Here is a 17092-nt window from a genome sequence, read left to right as displayed (position 1 = left end):
ATGACAAGATAACTTCCATCTTGATTAGCTGTTTGCGAAGCGCCTTGTTTTGAGACTGCGCTTGTCTATAAATATGTATGTGTACAACAGTCCGATCGGACGCGGCCGGTCGTTGGTTCGTTACAGTAAGTGTTGTACAGTCCTTCGCATCGTTCGTACAATCCGTGTGTCGCATTTACATCTGCACGCCCTGCTCTTGACGTAGGCGGTCGATGTAGGAGGAGTTGACCTTGTTCCAGGCGGCCATGTATTTTTCCATGCACGAGGTGGCGCATGACTGCTCGCTGCTGGAGAGAGAGCTACCCGGCTTGGGGACGCACTTCTGGAAGCAGTTTTCCTGCAATTTCTGTGTCACGCGTCAGTCGGTCGGTTTGGCAAGTTTGCGAGCTGTCGGCGAGCCTACCTCAATGAGAAGGCGCACGTTGGCCATGTTGGCCTCGCTGCTGACCTGCTGCATGACAGCTTGCTTTACCGAGGCGGAGTCCATGATGGCAAGATGTTGTGGTATTATGAGAGGTGGAAAGGTCGGGGAGAACGTTGCGGACTCGTTGACGCTTGGGAATCTGTTCGAGGCTCGCGAACAAGTCTTGCATGGACTGTGGCTGGTGCATGTGGCGCAGACAGACGGTAGTACGTACTTGTAGAGTCCAAGGGGGACTGGACCCCAGATTGTGGCGCACATCGTGTGGCCCCCATGGCGGCGGCGGAAAGAGGACAGCTAGCTTGTGACTCTGGGACTTAAGATCGACCTCCCTGCCCACGCAAGAACCCGACAGCGGCCCCTCCACGATTCGAATCTCCCAGATCGCCCTTGATTGACTGTAGGGCAGGGACTTTGCTTCGTCCCCGATACCGTTCAGCGCTTCAAATTCAGCGTGCTGTGCACGTAGCGAGTCGCATCCATGCGTTGGTCTTCGTTTCCCGCCGCGCTCGTCGCGGCGCTCGCCTGGACGACAAATGCTCAGAGCAATGGTAACGAGAACATCAAGAGCGTCTCGGTGAGTGCCTTCGCGATATGAGAGCTTCTGACAGTACTGACGACGCAGTAGTTGCGCACACACACCCTGGTTCAGGTCAGTTGATACGGACGGCACGCGACTTGGAGACGACGACGCTGACCATGATAGCCCTACCTTGATTCTGACATGGCGAGTCGCTGGTTCGACTTTGGAGGGGATACAGTGATCCGCACAGACTCGTACGAGACATCTCTGTCAATGGAGTCTAGACGCGTGTGCTAACGCCTGTGTAGTCACGTCCGCCTCACATCCGACCGTCCTTCGCAATCCGGCTGGGTGTTCTCCCGCGTCCCATTGACGGCGACCAACTGGGAGGTCGAGGTCGAGTTCAAGGTCTCGGGCCGCAACCAATTGTACGGCGATGGCTTCGCCATGTGGGTGACCCGCCAGCGCGGCGTGCAGGGTAATGTGTTTGGCCATACGGACAACTTTGAGGGTCTCGGTGTGTTTGTCGACACGTACAAGAACAACCGCCCGGGCGTTGTTTTTCCTTATGTGATGGCCATGTTTGGCGATGGGCAGACCAGCTACGACAAGAACAATGACGGCAAGGCGTCCGAGTTCGCGGGCTGCTCGGCGCGCGGCATCCGCAACGCTAACCAGCCCACGAAGCTGCGCCTGACCTACTTCCAGGATAAGCAGCTCAAGCTGGAGCTCCAGTACAAGAACGAGAACGACTGGCAGCTGTGCTTCGACGCGGACTCGCCCCCTGCCATTCCCAACATTGCGTACCTGGGTTTCAGCGCCGAGACGGGCGAGCTCAGCGACAACCACGACATCGTCTCTGTGCGCGCCAAGAACCTCTACAACAGCCCTGTTGTGGGTGGCAGCAACAGCAAATCGACGCCCGGCAACAAGACCAAGTCAACATCGCGCGCCAAGCAGGGCGGCGGGGGCTGGATGTGGTTCTTGGCCAAGATTGTCCTTTTCTGCATGGTTGTCGGCGGTGCGTACGCTGGATGGGTGGCGTATCGTTCGAGGAGCAAGTCGCACCGTTTCTAGGTCGTGGTACAGTGGCGTCAACGGATGGATCTAGGGTGCACGGCGGCATATGGAAAAGTTTGCCTGGGATGCATGGGTTTGGGTAGCGTGGCTTACGGCTGTGCGAGGTTGTGTCTGGGGTTTGCTACTCGGCGACTGTAGTGTATGACATAGGGGCACAATGATTTAGCAAGCAGACCTTCACCTTCAACTGACAGACAGTCTATGTACAGCTAATCCTCGTGCAGCCGTGCATGTGCAATTGTTTCACAATCAATAACAAGGAAACGGAAATAATCCCGTGACTGCTATACCACGGAGTGAATCTACCGACGCCCTGATGAACTGAATACTGATGCTTGTCCCTTCACGATGTGAGGTATTAGATGCTCCCTTGACAAGGCGCCATAACTGGACTAGCCCATTCATCTAGGTACGTAGTAGGCACGACAAGCCGGACTGAATCAGCCTCATCCAGAGCGACGGCTCTCACAGCTGTTAGTGGCGGGCTCTATCATTCAATCACCAATACCAGGTAAGTAAGGTTCACAGATGAGGAGTTCCAGTCAGCTCCAGTCTGCTGCTGGCTAGCGCTGTCCGAGACTAACAGAAACCGCGAGCATCCTTCAGGTCCAATCCTCCCGTTCCCCTCCATCCTCCATGATCACTGACGTATCTGCGCTTCAATTGCCCGCCTAGTTTACCTTGGTTGGCCCGGGTCCATTTCAGCCCCCAGAGCTCGAACACTCGAGGCTTTCCCGTCGGGTCCTGCTCCTCGCTGCTTGCATGTAAACTTGTGACTACATGTAGTTTCTCTTGCCTTGCCGAACCGTTTACTCGACGCTTGCCGTTCTCGACCGGAATACGTCCCTCACAACCAATAGAACTTATTCGTTTTTGCCCACCTACTTACGTGCCTCCGCGCACAAGCCAAGGCCTGTTTGCGTCCGCCTCATCCAACGCAATCACGCTGCCGACCTGGACTGACCCAGCGCGGAGCTTGCGACTGTATCCGTCTGCAGACCATCCAAAGTACATTGCACGAGATTGCGTCGCATCCAGTCAATTGACGCAGCATTGAGGCGACGCCGTGACAATGCCCGGGCTCAATTTCTTGAAGAAGATCCGCAGCAAAGAAGGCCATCACGAGCACTCGAATGGCCCGACCAGCCCGACCGCAACAAAGCAGGCACAGCAGCACCAGCAGCCACAGGCTGGAGGCGCCGGGAACACTGGCGCAGCTCAAGTTTTCGGTCCAGGAGGTCAAGGGCAGCAGCAGCATGGCGGGGAAAGCGCGACGGTGACGGCAGGCGCACCACCCCACGTCGACAACCGCCGCGCCAACGACGGCGCCTTGCTGAACTCTGAACAGCCTCAACCCTCACCATCCAACATCTCGCCTGGCGCTGCCCCTCCTCCTCCACTCTACGACTCGCGCCAGAACCAGAACCAGAACCAACAGCAGAATAGTCCCAGCATCCACAACCTAGTCAAGGATGAAGGGGCCCCCAGTTCCAATCAGCACTCCTCACCCTTCAGCAAGAGCGCATTGAACTTGGGCCCATCCCTCGTCCCGACCGTCAGCGCCAGTCCCGGCACGGATCCCGCCGCCCTGCAGAAGCAGCAGCAGACTGCGCTCCCCCCACCGCGCAACCCACCACCGTCGCAACAACAGCCGCCGCAGCAACAGGGCGAGCAGCCCACCGACGCCAGCCGCGACCCCGACGCCATGCAGACCGACCAACCCGAGCAACAATCGCAGCCGGCGCAGCAAGTACAGCAGAATGAACAGCCGCAGCCAACTCAGGCGATGCCGCAACAGGAGCACCAGCACCAGCAACACCAACAGCAGCAGCACCAGCAGCACGCGGCCCAGTCCGTGTCTGGACACCAGCACCAAGGCAGCACCAGCTCGACGCCCCGCATCACAAAGGGCAAATACACACTCAATGACTTTGACATGCTGAGGACGCTCGGCACGGGCAGCTTCGGCCGGGTCCACCTGGTCCAGTCCAAGCACAACCAGCGCTTCTACGCAATCAAGGTGCTAAAGAAGGCGCAGGTTGTCAAGATGAAGCAGGTCGAGCACACCAACGACGAGCGCCGTATGCTGAGCGATGTCAAGCATCCGTTCCTGGTCACTCTGTGGGGCACCTTTACGGATGTCAAGAACCTGTACATGGTGATGGATTTTGTGGAGGGTGGTGAGCTCTTTTCCCTGTTGCGGAAATCCGGCGTGAGTAATAGCCAGGCCCGTGCAACCGCACGCACCGATGCGTGTCTTGCCCAGCTGACTGAGCATGTGTCCATAGCGTTTCCCCAATCCCGTCGCCAAGTTCTACGCGGCAGAGGTCACCCTGGCGCTAGAGTACATGCATTCCAAGCATATCATATACCGCGACCTCAAGCCCGAGAACTTGCTCCTCGACCGGCATGGGCATCTCAAAATCACCGACTTTGGCTTCGCCAAGCGGGTACCTGACAAGACATGGACGCTTTGCGGTACGCCTGACTACTTGGCACCAGAGGTCGTGTCCAACAAGGGCTACAACAAGTCAGTGGACTGGTGGTCTCTTGGTATCCTGATATACGAGATGCTGTGCGGCTACACGCCCTTCTGGGACAGCGGATCGCCCATGCGCATCTATGAGAATATTCTCAAGGGCAAGGTGAAGTATCCCTCGTACATAGCACCCGAGGCGCAAGACCTGCTCCAGAAACTCATCACCGCGGACCTCTCCAAGAGACTGGGGAATCTTTATGGGGGATCCAACGACGTGAAGAACCACCCTTGGTTCCACGAAGTCACCTGGGACCGCTTGGCGCGCAAGGACATTGATGCGCCGTACACGCCGCCCGTCAAGGCTGGTGCCGGAGACGCGAGTCAATTCGACAAGTACCCCGAGGAGCACGAGAAGTACGGCCAGTTAACGGGCACTGATGAGTACGTCTGATCGGGGAATGTTATCCTAGAAGCCCACTTGCTAACAAGCTCAGATACGGCCACCTGTTCTCCGAGTTCTGAACGATACTCGTTTCGTTTCGTGTCGCTTGCGCGCGCAATGCTTGTCATCAATTCATTCACACACATAGTTGGAAAATCCTGGGACGGGCGTAATGCTTTGGCGGGTGCTGGGGAACGGTTTGCGCTACGTACAGCAGGCGGGGGATTCACGCAAAGACCTAAAGCCACATGCAAGAGCCGGGTTCGGTCGCCCTTGATCGTCGCGGCAGTGAAAAGAATCGGTGTATTGTTATTTGCAAAGTGCGTGATGAAACTGTTGAATACGCGGCGGGAAGAGTGTGTGAAGCCCACATGGCTGACTGACAAAGGTCCCTGCCGATAATCGGCGTCTCCGCTCTTTGCGGTGCTGTCAAGGGAGCAGTCGACATGGATGGACACTTTTTATTACGCACTGCTCGTCAGGTGCTTTCCCTACGATGATGCTGGCCTAGCCAAAGCTGAAGCAAATGCCAATATGCATTGTCACGTCACTCAGTCACTCCAGCCCGCTTGAGACCCTGCGCACTGCCCAGCAGGGTGTTCACCAAGTTAGACCTCGGCCGGATCTGCGCCATCACCTGCGACCATGAGCTTCGGCATTGACCTTCCATCGGACCTAGATTGGTCCCAACTGCTGTCCAGCCTAGATGTTGACGTGGGAGTCGAGGCCAATGCCAACACCTGTGAGCCCGAGCACGACGTGCGCGGCCAGACCAGAGTTGGCCACGCGCACGCCCCGACGCCTCCCAAGGTCGGAACGCGCTTCTCGACGGCTTCTCTCAAGATCCTCAAGGCCTGGCTGCGTGACCATGAGGACCACCCGTACCCGTCCTCCAAGGACATTAGTCGCCTGGAGGCGCAGACGGGGCTGGAGAAGCAGCAGATCACGAATTGGTACGCCAATGTTCGACGACGCACGCGAGCCCGGCACGTGCCGAGACCGACGTCTCCCAGTCTGGCGAGTGTGAAACCTCAGAGGCAGCCTCCTGGGCAGGATGCGGGACGCAGCATACCGGGAAAGCCTGGTCCATCACCGTTCTCGGACATGGACCCCATGCAACGATGGCAGAACTCGCCTCCAGAGTACGAACCCTCGGAAGCTGCAGATATCCTCGCTGCCGTGTCGGCGTCCGACTACCGCGACCACGACGGGCATGACGCGAAAAGGGCGGATGCTGGCTACACGGACCGGGCGACGTCTGATGATGCCTCGTCAGCCACATCCGCTCGTCGCTCCAACTCGAGCACGGGGAGCTCGGTGGGGTCGGCGTACTCGTACGCCTCGCAGACGTCGCGCAAGTCCATCGACGTGCTCGCCACGCAGAAGCCCCGGCGTCGAAAGCGCAAGGTCGCCACGAGGAGACAGGCCGACAGCCGGAACGGCCTCCTGATAGCGACGCGGACGTACCAGTGCACCTTTTGCGCAGAGACCTTTGCCACGAAGCACAACTGGCAGAGGCACGAAAAGTCGCTGCATATTTCTCTCGAGGGGTGGGAGTGCTCGCCGGATGGACCGACCCTTGTCGACGCGGACAGCAACAAGGCGACGTGTGTGTATTGTGGACTGGTCAATCCCGACGCGACGCACATTGCTGGGCACGACTACGGGGAATGTGAGAGGCGCGCGCCCGAGGAGCGCATATTCTACCGCAAAGACCATCTGCAGCAGCACCTGACGCTGGTCCACGGAGCTGCCTTTCAGAGGACGTCCATGGAGACGTGGAAGCGGCAGAACCAGCTGATCCGGTCCCGCTGCGGCTTCTGCAACCTCGCCATGGAGTCGTGGGACGAGCGGGTGGATCACATTGCTGAGCACTTCAAGACGGGCAGATCCATGGCGGACTGGGAGGGAGGCTGGGGGTTTGAGCCGCATGTTGCCGACAAGATCGAGAGTGCGATCCCTCCATGTACGTTTTCATGTCCCGTTCAAGATAGCTAGCTACTTGGGCCAAAGCCTTGCGGGCTAACGGTAAGATGCAGATCTGATTCACTACGAGCGGTACTCCCCATGGCCTTTTACGGGCTACCATGAGCCCTCGGGCACGCCATCTAGCGCCTTTGAGCTGATCAGCGCCGAGATGGAGTACTACTCGAACGAGTTCATGGCGGCCCACCAGCGGCGGCCCACGCTGGCGGAGATGCAGTACGAATGTTGCAGCCGCGTCCTGGGGGCCGAGCAGCTCACGGCGGCGCACAACAGGCAGAACAACAGGCCGACGCGCGCGGACGGGAACGGGAACGTGGGCAACACGTCGTCGGCCTCGTGGCTGCGCGACCTGGTCATGTCGGACGAGTCCATTGCGCGCGAGGCGCGCCTTCGGCCCCTCCGGGAGGCGGCCAAGGTGAGCATCACACCGCTGCGCGTCAATGGCAAGTCGACCGTCTTTGAGTCGTGCGCGCTCGAGGGCGAGCTGCAGCAGCGGGTGCAGGCTTCCCACGCGGTGGGACTGGCCGTCACGAACCAAGACATCCGGGTCATGGCGTGTCAGGTTGTGGCCGAAATGACAGCAAAGGCCCCTTGGCCGTCCAAATCGGCGCAAGATTTCCTGATTGAGTTGATCTATACCACCTGCGGCACGTGGTTCACCAAGTTTCGCCAACGTGCGGGTCTGCCCGTCGACGAGGCGTGCCCGTCAGAGCTGCATGGCCCTGGGCATGGCGGCGCTGGGAACAGCTGGCACGCCGGGAGCGTGATGGAGGCGACACTTCAGGCGGGTGGTCCTGAAGCGAGTCTGGGCTCCTTGACCACGGTCGACGACGTCTCCTCCTACAGCCCCAACTTGCAGAGCGCGCACGGGGCGGCGGGGGGCTTGCGGGAACACCGGCTGGGCGACGACAGCTGCTACCGCCGGCTGATGAAGGAGCTGGTGCGGTACACGCGAAGTGCCATGTCGCCCTACAACCCGAACCAACACGTGCCGACGGATGAGGAGCTGCAGCACCACGCGCGCTGGATCATGTTTGACGAGTGCGTATCCTCCTTGCCTTGAGGGGCTCGTTGCGTCCTTTACTGACTTGACTCCCCTAGCGATGACCCGTGGAACCAGACGCCCGCGGACAATGCCGAATGGCTACGGCATTTCAAGAAGGACCAGGGTCTTGACGTGGATGATCCTGATCTGGGTGTGTCGTGAGGCCAGAGTTTGTCAAGTCAGCCCGGGATCTTCAGAGGATGAGCAATGCGATGAATAGAGGACTGATTGGAGGCAGGTGTTCGAAGAGAGCATGAAGAGAGTTCAGTTCTATTCTGAGTCCCGACGCGTCCGTCGGGAAGTGACTGTCGGGGAAACGGCGCCATTCCTCTTGGGGACTAGCCCGCGGGTAGCTGTCGGTCACGATCAGGGGATGGATCAGATCACACCACACCACACCACATCACATCACATCACATCACATCACGGGCACAGCCGACGTTGGGAGCATGAAGAGCACCCGAATCTGTCTCTCGCAGGAGCTCAAGGCGAGAGGGTTTGGAGTTGGAATCGAAGCGTCGGTTTACGGTTAGTAATGTAATTAACCAGAGGCGTTGAATACGGGCATAAACTGTTTAATTGGCGTGCAACGGTTGCTGGGGCGAGCTTGAAGCCTGGGTGAGACCAGACTCATGTCGAAGGCCAAAGTGGTGGAGGGAGCGGACCGCACGTGGCTTCGTCCATGTCCCCATGCAAGACTCAAGGGCCACGTGTGCACGCTTGCGCAGGCCAAAAGACGAAAGTGAAATATGAGAAATCGACAGCAAAGTATCCGTAAAATCCAATGTGATTGATCGTTGCTTGTTGCCTCGGTGTCGAGCGTGGAATGGCGTGTCACGGTTTGCAGAGTGTGGGGCGCGAGCCACTGAATCCGTGGCTGCTCCGACCCCTGCAGGAGGTTCGAAGTACCCCAGGACAGGGCCCTCCTTTCCAGTCAGTGGCCGCCTCCCCGATGGAATTCAAGACATGCAACCTCATAGCAACAGTCCGTCGACGACCTTGAGCCTCACTCACCTCGACACTACCCGCCAGCCCTTCGTCTGCTTCCCATCTCTTTCTCTAACCACATCACTGCGAGCTCGCCTACTGCTTGTTTACCTTCGTTTCTGGCTTCTCACATCTTCCATTCATGTTCCTTGGCCGGTCTAACGTTAGTTTGTAATCAACATTCACCTCCCTGCTCGAGCAACCACCCGCCTTCGTCAAGCCCATTCGTTGTAACTTTACCCTGCGCGCGAACCCTCGACTACACAGGCACATCCTGCCTCCGTCATCTCTACCGTACCGCGGGTCACCCCCCCTTCCTTACCCGACGCACTATCCCATGGCCGCCACGAACAACCGCCCGTCCCTTTCCTCGACACGAAGCGGCTCGCCCTCGCCCGACACCCTCCCTACGCCAGCCATCGGGGCCGTCTCCGATCTCTCTCGCTACTCGTCCACAACCTCCTCTCTCTCCAACACCTCCAGCGCCGCGGATGCGACGTCGCGCGGCTCGTCCATGCACAGCAGTGATCTCGCTACCCCGCGCAACGGCTCTCGACCGCCACCGCGCCAAAACTCCCACGGACACGATGTGAAGCGACGGAGAGGGTACATGCGCCCGCAGGCCACCGACTTTGCGGCCAGTGCCAAGTCGAGGGAGAGCGTCATGAGTCTCGGCAGCATTGCGCATCTACAGTACTACTTTGCGCGCACAGGGTTGCTGGACGGCAAGGGGGGCCAGCTGGCACGCAAAAAGTCAAAGCACCCTGCCACGCTCGATCTCTCGGCCCTCGAAGCATCGGGGAGCGAAAATGGAGGCCCGGGTACGGACCCTGACTCGTCGTATGGCTCTGTCGACAGCAGCAGCCCCGACGTGGGCGCGCACCCGTACGGGAGCGGGTCCTTGACGGAGTCGCCGACGGACGAGGACGACGATGCCTTTTCGGATAGTTTTGCCGACTCCGAGTCGGGGATGCTGCCACCGACGGTGAGCACGTACAACCACAAGGAGAAGGTCGTCCCCAAACCACCCACAATCGTGGAACTCAAGGCCGAGCTGGACACCACACTGGCAGAGGCGGCCAAGGCGATCAAGGAAGTCCAACATAGAAAGGAGGGCACCTACGTCGAGCCGGCCGACGCGCCCCGGCTGCCCAACATGCCCGACGAGAACACTCAGGGTTGGTTCGAGCTGCAGGGGATGCAGATCCTCGACGTCGTCACCCTCGCCATCCGCGCGGCCAAAATGTACTACACCGCCCACGAGATGCCCGACCGACTCGACGCCATCAAGTCGGAGAAGCAGGTGCGCGCCGACCTGCTCGCCGTAATGGAGGTCCTCAAGCAGCAGGCGACCCGCCACTTCAAGGGCGGCATGAAGGACGACGAGGTCAAGACCATCAACGGCTGGATCGAGAGTGTCTACGAAATCCTCCGCAAGGAGGCCGCGATCGAGGCGGCAGAGGAGGCGGAGCGCGCGAGCTGGACGTGGCTGGAGGGTGACTGGACCGGTCGGGAGCACGAGCGCGAGAGGGCCTTTCTCGGCTCCATGGACCCCGAGGCCGCATCGCTCCCCGCGTGGACACCCGTGTCCGAGGCAGCGCAGGTGCCGACGCCCTTTCTCGCATCCTTCCAGAACGGCCTGCGCCTGGTGAAGCTCCACAACGCGGCGGTGCACAAGTCGAGGCGGCGCTTCGGCGCCATCCCCACGTTCCACACGGACACACAGAAACCCTACCGCTGCGCCGACAACCTACGGTACTGGGTCAAGGCGGCGGAGCTGCGGTTCGAGATACACCTGAGGGTCGACGTCATGGGCATCGTCAACAACAGCGGGCCCGAGGCGTGGGAGGCGTTTGAGGCCGCCATCCTCCAATGGTGCCGTCATGTCCGAGAGGAGCTGGCCAGGGAGCTGGCGCGGTGATCTCGTCACGAAGACTTGACGAGCGACGCAGACCATGGTATTTTACATATCTTCCATTCTTTGGCTTTGGTGGGTTGGGTCCGGGCATCATCAGCTGTACGCTCGCGTTTTTACGCCCACGTTTCCTTTTTTTTTTTTTTTTTTTTTCAAAAGCGACTCCAGATCTACTTCGACCTTCTCGCATATACCCCCATTGGCATTAGATATCAGGCGTATTCATGATTCATTTCCCCCCTGGCAGTAGAATATTATGTAAAGTCTATTTGAGTTCATGGAATCATATTGCGGCTACCTTGGCACAGGTAGGATGCAGCTTCATACGTAGAGTGGTAGCAAGCAAGCGAGCAGACATGTGTGTTCGTATCCCCGTCCCTCCTTCACAGCGGCATCAGGCCTATGCCCCCTCCTGGCCGCTTCACGATCTGTCCGTCTCGCGGGGGTCCAGACGATGTTGCCCGAGAGGCGGTCGATGAGCCGCTAGCTTTCCGAGATCCGGCTCCTCCTCCTCCACCACCACCACCAGCACCTCCCACTCCACGACGACGACCGCCGCCGCCGCCGGCAGCGGCTGGCCCACTACCACTAGCCGACCGCTTAGCCCCCTTATTGGACTTGCCGTACTTCTTGCCGCCCCCTCCTCCTCGGGACGTTGATCTCGGGCGGCTGCTGCTGCTGCTACCACCACCACGACGGGCGGTGCCGCTTTGTGCCGATAGGCCTGCGAGTTCATTGTGCCAGTTCTGCGCTTGCTGTGCAAAGTAGGGCGAATCGGCCGTCTCTCCGTCCTCTTGCTCCTCCTCCAAATAATCCTCCTCAGCCTCGGAGCTGATGAGGTCTACTATGTCCCCATGGCTCCGTGTCGAGGTCGACGGCTCGCCGTTCCCGGATGCCTGCTCGCTCGCTTTGAACAGGTCATGATGCTCCTTCAAAAGGGGCAGGATCTTGGCGCCATGCTGCTGCACCTTTTCTGCGTCAATGCCGGGGATTCGTTTCATCTGGTCCAATGTCACGGTCCACCTGGCCACCATCTCACGCAGGTCGCGTTCCGTAAAGAGCGGTTTTCTAAGCCCAAGTCTGTTGCGGATCTGCTCCTCCAAGTCTCGCGCCTCTCTGACAAAGCTGGCGATGAGGTCCTGGTGGAGAGCACCGAGGTCGTCGATATTTGAGTCGACGGAGACCGACGACGTCTTCTTGGGCGGCTTCGCCCGTGTCGCCTTGGTTGCCTTGGGTGCTTTTGCGGCTGGTGCAGGGTCAAAGGCATCGTCCTCGCAGTCGTCGTCGATGAAGCCGTCCAGGTTACCGTTTTCATCTTCATCGTCCTCGCGGCTGCCACGTCCACGTACAATGGGGGACGAGACGTACGTGGACTGCACAGCCCCCGCGTCTTTGCTCTTAGCCTTCTTAGACGCGGGCTTCTTTGCCTTGGATTTTGATTTGGACTGCTTGTCCTCAGTGACCTGGATCGTCAGCATGAGCCTCCGGTTGCCCTGCAGAAAGTCCCTAAATGCAGGTCCCAGCTGCAAGTACTCCACGGCCATGCTGTGTCTGTTCACCTGGTTGTGCTCTTGGAACGCCTTCTCTGCACAGAGCTTGTCGATGATGCGGATGACCTCGTGTTTCTTCAGCCCCGTCGCCGCTCCGTACCATTGATCAGATTCGTGCATCTCCGAGTCTGGGTATTTCTTGCCCAGTAAGATGTCAGCACACTGACTCGGCGTCAGCCGTCTCTGTCGCTTCACGACATTGAGGGCGGCAACCGCATATTCCGAAAAGTCCTGTTCCTCAAAGACGAGTGCAGCCTTGCAGTTGTCACACGTGTCCCCGCAGTCATCCCGGTGGAAGTCCTCGCCAAAGTATCGCAGGATCTCCGTGCGTCGGCAGGTCGCCTTGTCGTCACAGAAGGCCGTAACTCTGTTTAACATGGCCATCTGCCTCTCCTTTTGCTCCGGGCTACCCCCATCTCCATCCAATATCATTCTTTTGAGAGTTCTTATATCTCCCTTGCCATAATAGAGGATGCAATCTGAAGGTTTGCCATCTCGACCCGCACGCCCAGTCTCCTGATAATACCCCTCGAGGCTTTTCGGGAGGCCATGATGAAAGACAAACCGGACGTCCGGCTTGTCAATCCCCATGCCGAACGCGATGGTTGCAACAACCACCTTGATTTGCCCCTTCTGCCATGCTGACTGCACAGACCATTTCTTTGCTGGTTCCAGCTTCGCGTGGTAGTGACTCGCCTTGATGCCATGCGCCGACAACTTGGCTGCGACGTCCTCGGTCAGCTTTCGAGAGATGGTGTACACGATGCCACTCATCCCAGAATAAGATTCCTTGATGCGTTCCGCAATGTTCTCGAGGCAGTTGGCGTTGGTTCCCTTGGGCCGCACCTCATAGTAGAGGTTGGGTCGGTTGAAACTTTGCGAGAAGACCTTGCATCGTGCCATTCCAAGGTTGTGCTTAATGTCAAGAATGACATTCTGCGTGGCCGTGGCCGTCAAAGCCATTACCGGGACAGTCGGAAACCTCTTGCGAATTTGGCCGATCGTTTTGTAGTCCGGTCGGAAATCGTGCCCCCACTGACTCACGCAATGGGCTTCATCAATGACCAGTCGAGCAAACTTCCCTTTGCGATACAGAGTATCCATCGCATTGCTGAACTGCGTGCTCTTGCTGACCATCTCTGGCGTGACATAGAGAAGCTCGACAAAGTTCTCGGGGCATCTCTCATCGAAGGCGCTCAGGACTTTTCGCTTGTACTCAGCCGAGCTCTCACTGTTGAACGACACGGCTTGAATGCCTAACGCTTTCATGTGGTCGACTTGGTCTTGCATCAGACTGAGCAATGGCGATACGACAATCGTCATGCCGCGCGTTTTGCCTGAGCGGACGACCGCTGGCAACTGATAGCACAGGGACTTGCCACCACCTGTGGGCATGAGGACAAACGCGTCCTCCCCAGCCAAGGTTGCGTTGATCGCTTCAAGCTGGTTCTGGCGGAAGCCCCTCATCCGGAATCGATCCTTGAGTTTTTTCTGCACCTCGGGAGACCACGGGTGCCGCATGAGCTCGGCTGGGATGGAGGCTTCGGGGAGACAGTTCTTTTTCTTCGCTGATGCTGCCTTTGAGCCTGATGAACCCCCGGCATTACCAGACGTCTCCTTGAACGGCCTTCTGGTCGAAGCTGGGGCGTCGATGCCTTGTGCCAGAGCAAGCATCTCTTCATCGTCGCTAAAGTCGCTAAACTCATCGCCTGTCCGACGCTGATGCTGAGTTGCCATGGCGGACCATGATTGCGCTGGCGGTTTTCGCGAAGACCAGGCCAAGGGCTCCACATCCTCAAAGTCGTCATCCATCATGTCCAGGTCGATGTCCATCGGGGTGGGCTCGTCAACCAAGGTAGCAGACGGACGCTGCATTTGATGTGCCCGTGGGAAGGGGGCCTGCATCAAGTCATCGTCATCCTGTGACAGTACGCCACTCTTGCCATGTATCCTCGAGGCTGGGATCGGCTGGTTCCAAAGCCTGCTCTCCACGGGGGCTTGGGTTTGTTGAACAATATCCGCACCCGTTTCCTGGACGAGGGAGGTCCGCGAAATGTCTTGCGACATGTCGGCGCTGAAGTGGCTCAGTGGTTGGGTGTCGGGCACAACTACGTGCTTGGGCACGGGTGGCGTATGTTCCGGTGGTGATGACCCCAAAAAGTCCTCCTCTTCGAGCTCAGCGTTTGCGAGGTCTCTCAGCATCGAATCCTCTACATCTTGCACTCGGTCGGTGATTTCGTCGAGCAATGCCTCGTCTTCTTCCGTATCGAGACCCTCAGCATAGCCCACCGATACCTTCTCTGCCAGTGCTTCCCGCTCATCACACAGCGTGCGATACTGTTTCAGCATCTCGGGCAGCTCGTCGAGCGCCTTCTGTTGCTTTTGCAGGCGTTCTTTGGCAGACTTGATCACGGCCCGTCTTTCCTTGGGAGCACGCTCTTGCAGCGCTCGCTTAAAGTCCTCTCCATTCTGGCGCAATTGCCGCTCAAGACTCCTCTTTAGGTTATCAACAACGTCTGATCCCTTCTCAAGGCGCGACAACAACTGGCGCTGTTCTTTTGAACTTGAAGAGCTCATGTTAGGAGGGGCCCTGTCCGACGACGTGGCTGACGTTGGTTCTGATGGACATGGAACGTCGTCTAGTTGAGATTCCTGGGGTGCTGGCGACATTGACTTTTGTGCTTGGAATGACACATGGCTCGTACCGACACCAGCCTTGGATCCTTTGACATCTCGTTGGGGAACAGCAGAGGCGTTGTATGATGGAGGTGTCTGAAATTCCTCATCCCCATCGTCGGAATCCGGAATCACGAGATCATCGTCAAACCCGTCAAAAGTTTCTTCTTCTTGGATACGAGACCGGCCCGGGCTCCCGGGGGCGCGTCTCGGGGGAGCGCTCTTAACGGTCGAGTGAGCAGCAGGAGGCGCAATTGAATTGTCTTTGATTGGGCTTTGCTTGACGATGGCCTCGGCCATTCTGGATTGCTTTTGCCGGAGCGGTGACGAGCTTCCTGCCTCGTACTTGCCGCATTTCTCACTGGGGCTCTTTCTTCGTTTCGTCGTGGTTCCCGTCAGGGCAGAATGTCCTGTGCGCTCTACTTTGGGCCTCCGAGGCGTTGTTGCGGGAGGCTGTGTGTTGAGTAAGGCGTAAATGTCGGGAAACTCGTCGTCTTCGATCTCGTCTTTGACGGTAGCTCTGCTGATATCAGCGCTTTTCCTCTTCTTGCCGCTGGACAGAGGCTCGCCACGTGCGGCATGATCCTCGTTCCATATGGTCACGTTGTTGCCAAAAATTGAATCTGAAGATGCACTATTTTCCTCGGTGAGATCCATCGCCTCGGCCCAGTCGTCAATATCGAGGTCGGTCAAGTCGGAGGGCAACTTCGGCTCCGCTGGTTGCAGTGCCGCGGGCCCTCGTTTTGGCGAGACATGTTGCTTAGCTCGACGAGGCGTCGCCACTTCTCAATGATTAATACGGAAACGTGACATTGCTGGACCGGTCTGCTCGTACCTGGGGCTCCTCCAAGCCGACCACCTTTGGATGGAGTTGGCTCAGGCTGTTCTAGGAGTGGGAGCTGATCCACCCTCGATAGCAGCGAGGGTTTCTTGGATTTGGACGCCGATTTCAAGCGACCCATGTTCCAATCGTCTGCTGTGATTTCGGCAAGGTCCTCCTCTATGTCGCTGTCCGCTATAGTAGGTCCATGGGAGGGCTCAGCAGGAGCACGGATGTCGGGGCGGCTAGGCTGTCCCACGTTCGAGCTGGGCAGCGAACGCGTCTCGATAGCATTGACATGTGGTTCGGCATGTGTACTTGTCGTTTGTGACAATGTCGAACTGCCAGCGCTTGGGTATGCGGGGATCGAAAACTTTGAGGCGGACGCGTTGTGTAACAACCAGGGCAAGTGGTCGTTGAGGTTGTTACGCGTCATGAAGTCAGCGTCAGGGTGCCGGACAGACGGTAATGACGGGCGACATTTGATGGCCAGGTCCAGTCGTTCGCGAGATCCAAAGTGAGCTGGGGTATTTGGCTGGTGGCCGGTCAATGTTGTTCACCACGCACCACCCTGATCCGCCAGGCAGCTTCGAAGTGGAGTAGCAGGCGCTCGACAGCACCGCGCCTACCCGCGAAGCGCGTTTCTGAGTCAGCAAGCTGGCGTCTCCACAAGATGCGGTATCACGTGCACTGTCTTACGCGGATCTCGGTCGTCGGCCGGCCACAAGTGGGCCACTTTTCACGGACGGGAAGCGGCAAGTCGCCGGCATATCTGGGGGCCACGCACTGATGATTTCATTTTTACACCAAGCTATCTGTGCTTGTACGAGAGAAGCGCAGATCGTGAGTTTGTCTGCTTTCATCCAGTGGTAACATAGACTTCAGCCCACATCGTACTGTTGAGGACGTGCGATTGTGGGGATGAACGATTGACAGGCTGTGCATTCAAAAACGCCCCTGATGTGACTGACTGTATGAAGTACAGCTTTCCGTCTGCTAGCTGCCCCAAGTTGCCGGTCTTTTGTTGCTGATTCATTCAGGGCGACCAGAGGCGGGTGGGAATAGGGAATCGGGCGGACGCGAGAGTCTCAGTGCCGTGCGGCCAAACTTTAGCCATCCCAACCCAGCCGATGACGGACATTATTTCAAGATTTCCGCAAGCTTTTCA

The 17092-nt window shown here is 58.1% G+C and overlaps 6 protein-coding genes across 6 annotated transcripts; 4 read left to right on the top strand and 2 right to left on the bottom strand.

Annotated features, from left to right (window-relative positions):
- Positions 1-175: 175 nt before the first annotated feature.
- Positions 176-487, bottom strand: J7T54_001705 (mitochondrial import inner membrane translocase subunit tim13; the record flags this gene model as incomplete). The annotated part of the gene is made up of 2 exons (XM_051503729.1): positions 176-337; positions 404-487. 2 exons carry the CDS (start codon positions 485-487, stop codon positions 176-178), a joined length of 246 nt encoding a protein of 81 aa, XP_051364685.1.
- A 415-nt stretch (positions 488-902) lies between these two features.
- J7T54_001704 (uncharacterized protein) lies at positions 903-2021 on the top strand (the record flags this gene model as incomplete). The annotated part of the gene is made up of 4 exons (XM_051503728.1): positions 903-998; positions 1050-1073; positions 1128-1198; positions 1253-2021. The coding sequence occupies 4 exons, from the start codon at positions 903-905 to the stop codon at positions 2019-2021; spliced, it is 960 nt and encodes a 319-aa protein (XP_051364684.1).
- Positions 2022-3096: 1075 nt separating this feature from the next.
- On the top strand, positions 3097-5025 carry J7T54_001703 (protein kinase A; the record flags this gene model as incomplete). The annotated part of the gene is made up of 3 exons (XM_051503727.1): positions 3097-4236; positions 4313-4944; positions 4998-5025. The coding sequence occupies 3 exons, from the start codon at positions 3097-3099 to the stop codon at positions 5023-5025; spliced, it is 1800 nt and encodes a 599-aa protein (XP_051364683.1).
- A 565-nt stretch (positions 5026-5590) lies between these two features.
- J7T54_001702 (homeobox and C2H2 transcription factor) lies at positions 5591-8138 on the top strand (the record flags this gene model as incomplete). Its single annotated transcript, XM_051503726.1, has 3 exons — positions 5591-6911; positions 6985-7972; positions 8033-8138. The coding sequence occupies 3 exons, from the start codon at positions 5591-5593 to the stop codon at positions 8136-8138; spliced, it is 2415 nt and encodes an 804-aa protein (XP_051364682.1).
- A 1162-nt stretch (positions 8139-9300) lies between these two features.
- Positions 9301-10884, top strand: J7T54_001701 (uncharacterized protein; the record flags this gene model as incomplete). The annotated part of the gene is made up of 1 exon (XM_051503725.1): positions 9301-10884. The coding sequence occupies one exon, from the start codon at positions 9301-9303 to the stop codon at positions 10882-10884; it is 1584 nt and encodes a 527-aa protein (XP_051364681.1).
- A 377-nt stretch (positions 10885-11261) lies between these two features.
- J7T54_001700 (ATP-dependent helicase-like protein) lies at positions 11262-16960 on the bottom strand (the record flags this gene model as incomplete). Its single annotated transcript, XM_051503724.1, has 4 exons — positions 11262-15841; positions 15940-16174; positions 16492-16549; positions 16896-16960. The coding sequence occupies 4 exons, from the start codon at positions 16958-16960 to the stop codon at positions 11262-11264; spliced, it is 4938 nt and encodes a 1645-aa protein (XP_051364680.1).
- Positions 16961-17092: the final 132 nt, after the last annotated feature.

This window comes from Emericellopsis cladophorae, assembly GCF_022114955.1.
Source record: "Emericellopsis cladophorae strain MUM 19.33 chromosome Unknown NODE_6_length_900724_cov_123_231613, whole genome shotgun sequence".
Taxonomy (NCBI): domain Eukaryota; kingdom Fungi; phylum Ascomycota; class Sordariomycetes; order Hypocreales; family Bionectriaceae; genus Emericellopsis; species Emericellopsis cladophorae.
The sequence above is the reverse complement of the archived record's forward strand: the minus strand, read 5'-3'. Positions and strand labels throughout refer to the sequence as shown.